Raw genomic sequence first — 14,374 nt, forward strand, 5'->3', positions numbered from 1 at the left:
CCGCGGCCCCGGCCCAGCCTCATTCAAACGGCAGCAGCGTCCGGCTCCCGCCGGTCCAGGTAACGCGCGGGCGGGGGATGGGTCGCGGTACCCTGGTGGAGCCCTGACAGCCGGTCCGCACGGCGACCTTGCCCGCGGCGGACGGGGGGCTCCGGCATCCCCCAGCGCGGCCCCCGCCCGCAGCGCCCCACGCGGGCCGGGCCGGGCCGGGCCGCGCCCCCTCGGTCCCTCGGCCGCGTTCGGGGCCGCGGCAGCCGCGCCCCGGAGAGGGGCTGGGCCGGGCTGGGGGGCCCGCGGGGACCCCGCGCCTCGCCCACTCCCTGCAAACCTTCCCGCAAAAAAACGCGGGGCACCAGCCGAGCTCCAAAATTTAATCAAGCCACCGGGATTTCTGAGGATTAACCAAGCCAACGTGTCCTCCTGAGCCCGCACCGCTCCCTCCCTCCGCAGCTCGGTGCCCACCGCTGCTGTTTTTGCGGTAATCCCGCTGTTGTTCAGCCCGGGCCTGGCTCCCAGCAGGCCCCGGAGCTGCCGCGGCGGCGGCCCAGCCTTCGGCAGAGATGCAAACAAGCCCTAACAATTGGATCCCGTTTCTCGGCTTCAATAAAGGAGGCTGTGCGTTAAGCTGGGGAAATGTTTTTGTTTTGGTTTGGGTTTGTTTTTGTTCCATGGATCAGTTTCATCCAAGATAAATGTGATTGAAATTGACTTTCCATAACTAAGTCTTGTTCTTTAGCTGTTTTCACCCTGTAGTGAGTTTAATGGTGGTTCCCTGTGCTTAGTCCAGTGTCACCAGCTACTTAATTGCAAAGAAACGTATCTTTAACTGTAAAGCCCAAGGATTCCTTTGGAAATATGTAACATGACATCACCTGTGACTTGAAGTTATATTTTAGTTTAAAATTATTTCATATAGCTCACTTGAATAATACATCCCATGTAAGTACCTTAATTTTTACCTGTTTCAGAGAATACAGTTAAAGATGCATTAAAGGAGAAATTCACATTTTGTTCAGATGCCTCTCTGCTTGGTACTTTACTTATAATGCTTTTCCTTATTTAAAAGCATCTTGAAGCGGTTCAAGGTTGAGCTGTTTATCTCAGCATGAGGAACTGCAAGGGGAAAAGATGAGTTCCTTTGGACTTTATTTTCTTGTTGAAATACATGGAGTCAGCATGTCTTACAAAATAATTGAGCAACTAAAACAGAGGTGCTATCTTGTGTTGCAGAGCTAAGGAAGAACAGTCTTGCTGTTGGTAGAGTGCATTAATTGAAAGGATGCTGGCTACCAAGCTGTCCCGGCCTCTCCTAAACTTTTCTGGGAAAGCCCTTAATTTCAAGGACCCAGGGAGTGGCTTTAGGTAAGTAATTTGGTGGACAAGCAGACACGAGATCTTGAGTAAAGCACACACCAAAGACTCATTTGATTTCAGTGGGGCAGTTTATTTACAGAGCCACAAGGTGATTGAGGTTGGAAAGGAACTCTGAAGGTCACATGGTCCAACTCCCCTGCTCAAGCAGGGCCTCCTAGAGCTGGTTGCCCAGAACTGTGTCCAGTTGGCTTTTGAGTATCTCCAGGAGTGGATATTCCACAACCTGCCAAGGCAACCTGTGCCAGTGCTCAGTCACTGCTCTGAGCACAGAGGAGATGGACTCTATGTTCAAGGAGGGTTTGGCAACATGGTTTTTTTTTCCACACTGCAGTGAAAAAGGTATGAAATAGAGCTTTAATTAAGTATCCAGCAAGGATTTATTCTTGAATATCAGCAAGTAGGCCTTACTGCAGTGCAAGAAACTGCCATATGTTTCTGTGACTTCATTAAAGAGGCGATGAATCACATTAAATGAGAAAGTTAAGAGGGGAGGTTTTAGTGAGAAATTGAGGTGGGCTGAGTAATGAACCCTTTTTTTCTGAACATGCAGAAAATTGGCTATCTAATTCTAATTTCTGGTTCTGAAAGAAAACCCCACTGTTTAAATTGCTATATGATTGGAACCCTACTAGTCCAAATCCAGAGGAAGTTCAGTGCTTTCCCTGGCTTTGTTTTAGAGTGGAGTTCCCAAACAGTGGTGTGTGTACCACTAATTGTATATAAGCCATTTAAAAGTGGCTTATGGCCTGCTAAACAGGAACTACCACCTCCAGTGTTGTTCTACTGCTGTTGATAGGGGTGTCCAGCACCATCAGGGTCAAGGGTGGCTCTGGTAACAGGGTGTTGTAGATAGCTAAGCTGTTAGAGATTTCCTATGCAAACAGACTTTTATCTCCTGTTTGCTCCACACACACCAAAGCTCACCAGCAGGAATCTGCTGTGGCCTTTAAAATAGGAATTAATGTTTTATTAACTTGAGAAAAGAATTTTCAGCACATTTTTTTTCTTCCTTCTCTTTTGCTTATTGTATATTTGTGCTTTGTGCGTCTTGTACTCAGGGCAAAAATGTGTTGCATTTGCAAGTCCCCACAAGCTGCCAAACCTGAAGTGAAAATCCAGCTGTTCATCTGAAAGGCAGTGCTGTCACTAAACCAGTGTCTTAATGCATTGAGGCAGGATTTATATACTTGACTCTTCAGCTCTCTTTTTTTGGTGGAACTGAACAAAAGCCAATGCATGGTTACAAGCACAGATTCAATCTGAGGACCATCTCTGTATTCTGAAAGTCTCACTTGTGGTCTCTAGAACTCAGTCATGCAGAGTGACAAAAATGGCTCCTTGTACGTTCATGTACAGTGTAGGGGCTCACATGCTTCGTGGCTGTTCCTGCTGATGACGTTCCTGCTGATGACGTTCCTGTTGATCAGCAGCCAACATCCACTTTCTACTCTTGCCTTCAGGTTCAAGGTAGGCAGAATGTCAATAAATATAGTAGTCATTCTCTACAGGTTATTGTGAACTGAGTGCAGAAAATCAGTGCTCTGCAGTGAAATAACAGGACTGGACTTGACACTGAAAAATAAAAAACAAGTTCACGCAACTAAAAGAAATGTTATGAACATTTCTGGGCACTTTAGGACACACCAAGAAGCTTATTGTTGAGGTAAAAGTTCCAGTCCAGGATTGCAGGTCAGTGATGTTAGCACACACTTTACCTGGAGACTGACATTTGCAGCAATTAAATTGGCCGTAACTATTTCAAGATTTGGCTTGTGACATTAAGTTAGAAAAAGGGCTAAACTGTTGCAGGAGGGTGAGTGGACACCATTGCCCCAATGTAAACCAGCTCCTCTTCCATCTGGTTCAAGGCTGCTGCCGTCACAGATCCTTTTTCTAGCCTTGTTTTCCCAAGATGTGGCTCAGAAGCCAGTGTGTCTGCAAGCTGCTGTGCAGTGTAGCACAGGTCACCCTGGGAGCACCCGTGATGTCTGAGCTGGAGATAATTGTGAATGCTTATGCAAATTAACTTAGAAGACAGAAAAGCAGCCTGCAGGATAAGCTCTGCTGAAGGATAGATGCTGTTAGAGGAGCTGGGGGTAGATGAAGTACAGCAAGTTTAAGGGAAGGCCAGAAGGCTCCAGGAGGGCAACGGTCAGTGCCTGAAGCAAAAATGATAAAGTCCAGAGAGGTGGCTGGCAAAGACAGAGCTTGGAGTCACTCTGGTGTGTTGTCCAAGCCCAGTTTTGATGAATGATGGCAAGACCTAAGACAGAGTGATGGTACTGGTAACATAGCTTTTCTAAATAGAATCTCACTCCCTGGAAGGCGTTGTTGCTTTGCTCTGGTCTGTCTTTGTGAACATGTTTTATCTTCCTGGGAGTCAGACGTACTGTGCGGAGGAGCTTCACATCTGCGTGGCAGGTATTGCTCAAAGATGTCTCTTAGCTTAAACACTTGCGAAGAGGGGATATAAAATCTAAGAGTATCTAATGGGTAGACACTGCAGAAGTGTCATCCAGGATGACAGAAGGGTGGAGCTGTGTGTAAAAGCAGTGAGATATATCCAAGGAAATTCAACCTCAGGCTGGGTATCAGAGACAAAACCACAGCAGAATACTTTCATCAAACAAGTGAAAGACTTCTCACATCCAAACTCACGCAACCCTTAAGTGAGAGCGTTGCTGCTGTTGAAAATGCAAACATTGCACTGCCCATTTTGTGGGTGGAAGCAACTCTGTGCCTTCAGACCAGGAGCTATTTTAGAATTCTTCATAATACCCAGACAGCTCTTGCAGCTGGAAATAGCATCAAGGTCTTTGGAGAAACAAATGTTTCATACTGTAGCAAACACACAGACTCAGACTAAGGAGAACTGGATTCTGTCTTCTCAAAGGACAGCCTACATCATGTATGTAGGCAGCATACATTCCTTTTCATGTGCATGTTACAGCAGCAAGGTATGAACAAGATATCCCATGCTTGATTGTTCTGTTGGTTTGGGTTTTTTTTAACAGGCCTGTGCAGAAATTTTTCCTCCCTCTCTTGTCCCCATGTGGCAGCCGCTCTTATGCAAGTGAAGTCGATCAGGTGAGTGTGAGTTTGACTTCCAAGGATTTGTTCTGCTGAGCTGAGATTTTAAAATCCCTGAAGCCTGGTGACCAAATCTGTCTTTCTGATTTGCCAGAGAGACTCCAAGCTGGACCTCCAACATACTTCACATTCTTTCCTATCACAGCTTCCATTGACGTAGCATGGTACACACTGCTAAGGATGGAAATAAACAATCATACGAGTGGGCTTTTTCTATTTTAGGAACTCACTCAGCAGATGAAATCTTCCACCTTAGAGCAGAGGGAATTTGCATGACAGGTTCTTAATAAAGCACTCTTTCTGGGGTATGGTTGTCTAAAGAGATGTAAATAAATCAGTGTGTCCTCACCACTTGATCTGGAGAGTAGCCCCCTTTAGCAGCCCTCTCTCTGAAGGTGCTGACTTGCCAGGAACAGTACCAGACAAAAGGAAGGAGAGTGTTTTGCCCTCTTGCCTATCTTGTGGCACAGAACTCAGCACTGTAGCGGTGCTAGAACATGCACAGCTTGCTCCATAACTCTGGAACAGAGTCTCAGAGGAACTCAGATATGATCCTTGCATCACTGCTGGGCTTCCAGTGTGACCCTGATTGGTCCTTGTGTATGCTGGGGAAAGCCAAATTTATAGTTTGTTAAAAGAGATGAGTTGGAATGAATTTCAAGTAATTATCACCTAATCCCACCCACTTTGTTGGATGTGCAAATGTTGCTGTTGGACTGTCTGATTCACCATGCAATTTTTAGCATGTCACTTAACTGCTGCCTCTCTTTGGGTTAGAAGAAGGAGTTTGGAGAAGGAATGAGGTATACTTCTATTTAAATTGTAAGTTGGAAAAATAAGAAGGCAAAAAAACCCCAACCAAACAAAAAGACTGATGACCAACTGGTCTTAATTTTAAATATTAACCCCACTTGATTTTGCTTAGCTTTTAAAACCCAGCACTAGAGAGTTCATGTGCTACAGAGAGAAAGATAAGTGAGCAGTCAGTAAGATTAATCCATATCCTTTCTTCAGTCAAATTTTCTCCATTTCCTATGGCCTGCATGGGATGCTTTAAACATACAGAAACAATTCCTGAAGGAGGGAAAACATGTCTTGGGAACTCTTTGGTTTACTTTCAGATTTCAAGATGGATGTGAACTGCCAGAGAATGGTGGTTTGCTTGATCTATTTACCTTGGGAGCCTGTTGCCAGAGGTGCCAAACTCCTCTTTGTGTTGGGAGGACAGCGATCCTGCCTCACTGGAGTGAACTCAGTACGAAACCTTCGTTTTTTGTCTTCAGGAGGCACTGGGTGGCAGTAGCCGGCAAAGAGTGTAGAGGACATCCCTGGAACAGGCTGCTCCTAGCCAAGGACATGATTTGTCCTGTGAACTGCAAATCACTGATTTCAGATAATTCCAGTGTGTTTTGTTCTGTTTTGCTTTGCAGATTGGCAGCAGAGCTGTGCTTATAACAGGCTGTGACTCAGGATTTGGATTTGACTTGGCCAAGCACCTCCATGAAAAAGGCTTTATTATTTACGCTGGCTGCCTGCAAAAGGTAGGGAAAAGAAAAACTGTGTTCTTCACCTGTGGCATGTGCACCAACACATAGCAAACCCAGTCTTCCTTCTCCTCTCTGCACAACTTTCTACCTAGGAGAGGGAGGGTGGGTGATAGCCAAAAAGACACGGCTGCTTGAATTTCAGAGAGCAAAACCTGGCCTAGACCAGAACCAGGACTGAACAGTATCTAGGGAGGTTCTTATTTAAATCACAACATTGTGGTCTATTCCATGTCAGATGAACTGGAACCCCAAATCTAACTTTATAGGCTTATCCATAAGCAAATTTGGGGGTCAGGTTGAGTCTGGACCATTGGCCCTGCTCTCAGACCATACATAGTTATGCAGGGTTTATTTTGAATGATTGTGATGTACACCAAGCTACCAGCGATTTTATGGCATGTGGTATGAGCATATTTTTCTACATTCATGAGTACAACCATGCCTTGGTGTGTATTGAGGGTCTCCTGAAATCATTGTGCAGGTCAGTCCCACTAGTGCAAATGAGAGCAGAATCAGGCTTCAAACAGCTTAGTAATGCAGCCTTGATACGCTCTGCAGGAGTGCTCTGTGTGGCCATCAGAGATGCCTGGTCATAGGGAAGAGGAGAGAGCTTTAGGCTCTCTCCCCTTATGAAGCACTGTGCTTTCTTTAGCTGCATGGCTGTTTCCCAACAGAAACAAACTTACTCCTCAGGATATCCTGGGGTGGGTCAGTTATTTTGATCTAATCTTTTAGCTCACTCATCACCATAAATGTATCTTCAGTAGTGATATTATTTAAAGAGAATTTGCCAGGTATTCTTTGATGTTATCAGTATTATTTCTACTATTAATTTTTTCCATTATTACTAAGTTTTGCTTAAATTAGTACTTTATTTCTGCTGCGTTTTTTCAAAAGGGAAGTGTTTGTCTCCATAGCTCCATGCCTTGTGGTGTCTCAGCGTTGGGTCAAGGATTTCTTTGTTAGCTGGGCTCCCTCTACAGGCGTTACAGCAGAACAGACACTTGTTACAAACTGCCTTTCAAAAGGGGTCAAGGGAAAGGTTAGATGAGTACTTTTTTGATAGCTATTTTGTAACTGAAGATCAGCATTAGAGAATATAAGAACACAGCCATACTTTAAAAACACAGTTCAGAGTAGTAACCTGCCTCTACACTGACAGGAGCCAAAAGTTTCAGAGTTACAAAGTTACTTCTGAGTTTCACTTCCTCTGTCTGAGCTGCTAGAAAGACCCAGTTTTCAGTGGGCATGTCTGTCTGTTACTGAAATCTCCCTTCCATTTTGCTGTCTTCAGCACTCTATTGAATGCATGTTAGTGGAAAATCTTGGCCTCTCACAATTTTACCATAAACTGACATGCAGCAGCATGCCTTAAGTCTTTTAGGCTTTGATCAATATTTACTTCCTCCAAAAAAAAAATCAGCAGAAAGCTTTGCAGTGTCACTCTGTAATTAAATCTTGCTTCTTGTTTCAAAATCTCTGTGGTCGTGGCAAGACTGGTAACAGCAGTTGTCATCAGACAAACACTGGAAAATACCAAAGCTCTTTAGCTAACTGCTTGACCTCCTGTGTGTCTTCAGGCCATATACTTTCTGTAGAACAAAAACAACTCAGGAGAATGATCTGATTTCTCATTGTGCCACAGGTTTCACTAGCAAAACCATAAACAGAATTCTGATCAGAGAGTGATAATTGCTGGTGCTGATTTTAGTGGCAGAAAAACCTTAGTGTGTTTTTAGATGCTAGATGGAAGTGGAGGTAGAAGTAAGAAGCATCATCTTTTGCTTGGGTATATTTGACCTAGCCCTGACATAGAGGAAATGACTGTGAAACTTCAGTGTTATTTTCATGGGTTTGTTTTTGTCAGCCCACCTGCACATCAGCTCTGGCTGCTTGGTGGTTGAAGCAGTTTCTACCAGCTGACTTGGTGAAGGCTCACGGTCAGATGGAGGTGCTTGAGGAATGGTGTTCTGCAGAACCAGCCCGGTCTGTTCCCCTTCCTCTTAGGGCTGCAGGACTGTCCTCGTTACTCTGTGGCTGCCCTGCTCAGCCTTTGGCTTGATTTGATGGTTGCCATGCATTTGATATTCTATGCAGGCTCTTTGGCCAGATTCAAACCAGCACTTTCTTCCCCTCTAGGACAAGGGAGAGGGTGGCTCCAAGGAACTGGACAAAATGAAGAGTGATCGGATGAGAACAGTCCAGCTCAATGTCTGTGACAGCAAAGAAGTGGACCGAGCAGTGGAGCACGTGAACAGCAGCCTGCAGGACCCAGAGAAAGGTGAGTGCATGGCATGGGCACTGAGGTCACAGAGGGGGCAGGAGCTCCCTCGCCTGGGCTCCAAGAACATTGTCAGGGTATATTTCTAAAGCTGATCACATGACTGAAGAGCACAGAGCTTTGAGGAGCAGCCTTGCAGAGCAAATGGCCTGTTTGAATATTGTGCTATATCAGAAAGCAGCTTCCCTCTTCAGACAGCATCTACAAAGGAAACTGCTTTGTTCTCCACTAGCTCCTGTGGGGACATTAGCAGAAACCAGAGTGGTATTCAAAGCTCTGGGATTAGTGCTTTGTTCCTGTGAACTAAAGTTTATTGTGACTCCCTTTATGTCATAAAACCTGCCCAGTGCCCAAGGATTGGGGATTAACAATAGAAATGTCTCCCCACTCTTTCAAAAGGCAAAGGAAATGGAGAGGTTTTCCAAAGAATTTCCCATGAAGCCAGTTGAGTATCACTACAGAGTTCACAGAATATTCTGAGTTGGAAGGGACCCACAAGGACCATTGAGTCCAGCTCCTAAGTGAATGACCCATGCAGGGATTGAACCCACAGCCTTGGCTTTATTAGCACCATTCTTTAACCAACTGAGCTAATCATTAATGTCATTGCAGATACAAACATTTCGAGTTCAGGGGGTAGCTGTAACAGACTTTCTTAGCCTGCCTACTTCATTCTGCTGAGGTGATGACAACAAATTCTTTTCCAGTACTGTAGAAATCCCCCTTGCTCATACATTTCTGAAACCTTTCCACCCTTTGATGAAGTACATTTTTCGCCTAAAGAACATCCACATTCAACACAAGGTTGTTTAAAAGCAGAACAACCAATAATGTTTACTTTTGGATTTTGCATAAACCTATTTCTTTTGCCTTTCTTTATATTTAATTTTTGTGTGTGGATCTTCTATAAAAGTTAAGTTTTCTAGCCCTATGTTCTCAAGCCCAGGCCAGGATGAAGTTGCTGCTTCTGAGGGCAGCAGACAGAAGCCTTTCTTAGACCTTTCTCAGTGTGTTTCCTGTACAATTAGAATATTTTATGAAGTGAGTTGATTTTATTCAAAATTCCTTTTCAATCTTTTTTTTTAATGCCAAATGAGTAGGTAGCTTCAGTTGTTGCCATCTTGGCTGCAGCAGAATAAATGGGATAGGCCATGGCATGCATACCCACCCATGCCTACATTCTCCTTTCCAGCACTGCAGACATTCTAGTTCTTATGGTGACAGAAGGGATTTTACTTTGAAAGAATTACTCTTTTGTTTCTTACAAGGTCATTCCTATTCTTATTATTTGCCTTTAGAGTCTGTTATTTTGCTTCTTTTAAATAATCACCATGGAAAAATATAGAGTGGCAAGGAAACAGCTCAGACAAGTCTGAGGTTCTCTGTCTGCTGGCTCAGAACTTCCCAGGAAACCTTGTTCACAGTATTTGTGGCTGCAGTGTTTGGTGGTACAGTCAGATCCCAGCTGTGGTTATATTTGCTCAGGAGAATGAAGTGTGCTCTGGACGTCTTCTGTCTGGTTTCCATCAGTACAAGACATAATGAAAATCTCTGTTGTGTGATTCAATAATCTATTAGCAAAGCTTTTACCAACCTGTTCTCATTAGTCTCACAGAGGTGCTTGATTTTGTCTTGTAGGGCTCTGGGGGCTGGTTAACAATGCTGGGATTTCCACATTCGGGGAAGTTGAGTTCACCAGCATGGACACCTACATGGAGGTAGCTGAAGTGAACCTGTGGGGCACTGTGAGAACCACCAAGGCTTTCCTCCCGCTCATCCGGAGGTCAAAGGGTGAGTGACCCCCTCCTGACTGGCTCTCCCTGTAGCAGGTCCCTCATCCAGCCACATCTTGCTGTGTTGGAGGCCGAAGGGTCTATTGCACTGCTCTCTGCACCAGTGGCCACCTCCCTACCTTTATAGACAGAACGTGGCCCCCACCATACACAGGGACTGCCTGACCTCTCTGAGTTACACAGCAAGGCAGCAGGCCTGAAAACCAGTTATTTCTCTTTCCCATCTCTGCTACCTTGTCCTGCAACATCCCACACAAGATCTAATCCATCATACCTTCTTTTACCTGTTCAGAAGCTGCAGCTCACCATAATGTGATAAACTGTACTAAATGCCAGGAGCAATCCTCCCTGCTATATAAAAAACCAGCTGTGCCAATGCTGGCAGGGTGGGCAGCAGCAGTATAAAAAGCTTCTTGCAGGGAAGTTGTTGGCTCTGGGAGTCTGTAATGTAGGAGAGATGGGATTTGTACAGCAAAGGCACACAGACCTGGAGCTTGCGTGGGTCTCATAAAGGAGCAAAACCTTTCCTGTACTAGGGCAAACTACCCGACTAAATGAGAATATTTTTCACTTGAGGCATCCACAGGCATTAACAATGCTGTGGATGTTGCTGCAGACCTGGGCTGGATGTGGCCTGGGCAGCATTTCTTCCAACATGGAAGAGTACCCACTTCTGTGGGCAAGATTTGTCTTTCTAACACAACTTAGCAATGAGCACTGACAAGAAGTGCAGAGAACTGCAACCTCTGCCTAGACTACAGCATCCACAGCTTCCTACCAGCATTCTCCTCAGCCAAAATGAATGGCTTCTAGAAAGGAGAAAGCCCCATCTCTGTTCCTGGAACCATAAGCTGTCACACAGAAAAGGGTGCAGTGGACTTAAACTGCTCTGCCTGTTTGTGGTACAGGAGCAATCTGTTCCTGTGAGCCACCATCGGGCTGCTGGATTTTGTGCCTTTGATTTGCAAATAAACAAGCTCAGTTTTGGTGCCAGAGACTTTCCTTGCTCCTGCTTCCTCTTGACTGGGCTCAGTCCAAATTGCTGCTGAGCAATCCTGTTTCCCACCGTGCTGGCTCTGTCCAGTCCTCTCTGTGTTCCCCACAGCACTGAGCTTTGTGTGTCACCATGTGTTCCCTCAGGTATAATGAGCCAAGGAGCACGAGCACTGGGCTTGTTCTGCTGCCTGAAGGCTGTTGCATAGCACAGCTCTGCTCAGGTAGAGCCGTGAGCAGGTCTGCCAGGCAGCCCTCACAGCTGTGCAGTGGGCAGGAGGGGGATGCGCGTTCAGGAATCTGCTGGGTGGTGTGTGCCAGGTGTCTGCCCTGGGTCAGGTGCCACAGCTCAGCTGTGCTCTGCCTGGCCTCTGCCTAGGTCGCGTGGTGAACATCAGCAGCATGATGGGTCGGATGGGCAGCCCTGCCCGCTCCCCCTACTGCATCACCAAGTTCGGCGTGGAAGCCTTCTCCGACTGCCTGCGGTACGAGATGCAGCCCCAGGGAGTGATGGTCAGCATCGTGGAGCCCGGCAACTTCATCGCTGGCACCAACCTGTACAGCCCCGAGCGGATCAAAGCCATCGCCGACAAAATGTGGGACGAGCTCCCGGAGATCGTGCGCAAGGACTACGGCAGGAAGTACTTTGATGAGCAGGTCAGTAAGATGGAGAGCTACTGCAACAGCGGCTCCAGGGACACCTCGCCCGTCATCGAGAGCGTGGCCCACGCCCTCACTGCCACCGCCCCCTACACCCGCTACCACCCCATGGATTACTACTGGTGGCTGCGCATGCAGATCATGACGCACATGCCTGCTGCCATCGCAGATCGGCTCTATGTCTACTGAGGCCTCACACTCGTAAGCTACCCAGGTGGGAAATTGGTTTTAAAGAGAGCTTTGTACACACTTCCCATTAGTCCTTTTTAAATTTTTCTAACCTCATTTCAGAGTACTGTATTTTAGCTCTAAGGGGTTCATTTAAATATCAGACATAACCTAAAGGGCAATAATTTGCAGGAAGTGCCTCATAGGCAGGAATATGTTACGTTTGTGCAGAGGCAATGATTCTTTGCTATTTATTTCACATAATCCTTTCTTTTTTCACCTCAAATATGAAGTTATAATCATTATTTAAACTGCAATTGCTCTGAAGTGTTTTCAGAATAATTTCTGCTGATGGCCAAACACAATCTTGACAATTCCTGCCTAGGGTGCAGCCTTCATACCATAAAACAGAGTCCTTCCATGCTGTAATGGCAAACCACTGCTTCCTCATGACAAAGAATGTCCAACTGACTTTTCCAGGCCTGGTCACAGTAGCCCAAGGCATAGCAGAGACTTCTTTAATTTGAGGATCAGAACTCAAAATGCTCAAGGTGCTGAAACTGAGCAACTGACGCCGTCCCTTTCTCTCTTAGAACTATACTGATGAAACATTAGAGAAAAGGAACAAGTCTGCTTTTCTTGCATGCTTTCTTGCAAAGGAGTTCAATGATCCAGGGACTCAATCCTGTAGACCTTCCCCACAGGAGTTTCTTACTCATATGAGCATTCCCATGAGTGTGAGCAGCTTTACACACAGGACTGCAGGTGTCAGGAGTGGCCTGCAGTAACATTTCTCTTCGACAGTAGCTGAATATCAGCTCCAGAGTTAGCCTGGAGAAGTTTCATTCAAGCTCCTGTAATTTGTGAGGAACACGGTGGAGCAAGGGGAAGCAGAGAGGGTTATAGTCACATGAGTGAATGCCCTTCTACCAGGGACCTCAGAGTTACACTGAAGTATTTGTACAGCACCTTGCACAGAAGGGCCTTAACCCTGACCAGGGCCTCTGGGCAGTGCAGGTGATGATAACTTCCACTGAAGGAGTCACTGAGCTGAAATACATCCAACATGACATAAATCTATCAGAACGTCCATAACAGTGAAGTTAACTTTAGAAGCAGTTTCATTTCCATTATGGTTGTTTACATGTCTGAGGAATATTTGTTTTGTACTTTAAGAAAAGAAAAGGAAAAAAAAAAAAAAACAAAGAGCCTTCCATGGAGAATGCAGAAAGAGTAAATTTTTTTTAAGCTTGAAAGGCAAAAATAAGAAGTAATTTAAATAACCATTGTTAGTGAAGTTAAAAAGAAAAGATCTCACATGCTCTAGTAACATACAATGACATGATCAAACTCCTTTGGCTTAATAAATGTATACATGAATGGTAACAAAATTCAGAGCCTTCCTCTCTTTATTTTTTATGTATTTAAGGTGAAAGCTCATGTTCTGTAGTGGTGAGGTTCACACCTGTTCCTCCTACACAGCATTCAGAGGTACATTTGCAGTTTTGGGTCTTGCATGTCTGTGTGCTGGATAGTGCAAGACTTCTGCAGGAGTACCAGATGTGTCCTGCCTCTCGTGACAGACATGCCCAACCCCTGGACTCTGCGTATTCGCAGCTCTTAAACCTGCATTTGTAGCAGACTCTTGCAGATTACAGAGCATTATTATGGATTATTCCTAAGGGATCAGGAAGGGAAACTGAGCTCTGAAGAGGGGAGGGTTGTGGTGGTGATTCAGCAGGGCAGGCACAGGTCACTGACAGATCCCAAATAAAACCCTGGGAGAGACTTGACAGTTTCCAGACCTTTCTGATTTTCTCCAGAGTCTCAGCGGTGGTTTGCTTCATCTTGTGGTGCAGGCTGTATTGCCTTTTTTATCAATACATGGAAATTTTTTCTGGGGCAAAACATAAGAATATGAACCACAAGAGACCCAGCAGGCACAAGAACTACTTGCAAGGCAGAGCAAAACACCTGGATAACAATGTCTGCTGCACATGATGCAGCAGAGAGAGAAAAGCCTTTAAGAAAAGTTCTGGTAGTCTAAAAATTCAGCCCTAAAATGCTAAGTAACATTAAAAAATCATGTAATTCCACCTGGCACGCTAACTCCCAGTTTTACTGCTGGCTTTTAATAGAGACATCAATGAAGTTAGACATGGAAAAAAACGAGTGCACAGCCAGGTTATCTCAGTTTAGCTCAGAGACCCCTGAGAGCAAGCGTAGCAGGCACTGAACAGTGCCACATTCATTCCCAAAGACAAAGCTGAGCAGGGATAACTGTGCTCACATGCACACGGCATCTCTTCTGGAGGCTCCTGAACTCTTGCATGAGGTGGCCCCAGGGAGCTCTGGAGCTGTGCCAGGGCCAGAGGAGATGTGACGGTAACGCGTGGTCACATCTGATGGGGAAGCAATGGGGTGCTCCTGTGCATCCACGGCTCTTCCAGTGTTTCTGTGTGAGTTTG

General features: G+C 45.5%; 1 protein-coding gene across 2 annotated transcripts; it reads left to right on the forward strand.

Moving 5' to 3' along the window:
* The first annotated feature begins 22 nt into the window (after positions 1–22).
* On the forward strand, positions 23–13,297 carry BDH1 (3-hydroxybutyrate dehydrogenase 1). 2 transcript variants are annotated; one of them, XM_051781374.1, is made up of 7 exons: positions 23–59; positions 1,231–1,362; positions 4,389–4,461; positions 5,895–6,005; positions 8,151–8,292; positions 9,931–10,083; positions 11,458–13,297. In XM_051781374.1, exons 2-7 carry the CDS (start codon positions 1,280–1,282, stop codon positions 11,925–11,927), a joined length of 1,032 nt encoding a protein of 343 aa, XP_051637334.1. In that variant the 5' UTR covers positions 23–59; positions 1,231–1,279; the 3' UTR covers positions 11,928–13,297. The 2 variants fall into 2 exon arrangements, with proteins under 2 accessions (XP_051637334.1, XP_051637335.1); XM_051781375.1 differs by lacking the exon at positions 23–59 and adding an exon at positions 268–478.
* Positions 13,298–14,374: the final 1,077 nt, after the last annotated feature.

The sequence above is a fragment of the Manacus candei genome, unplaced genomic scaffold (assembly GCF_025592945.1).
Source record: "Manacus candei isolate 608988 ecotype Guabito, Panama unplaced genomic scaffold, ASM2559294v1 h1tg000015l, whole genome shotgun sequence".
Taxonomy (NCBI): Eukaryota; Metazoa; Chordata; class Aves; order Passeriformes; family Pipridae; genus Manacus; species Manacus candei.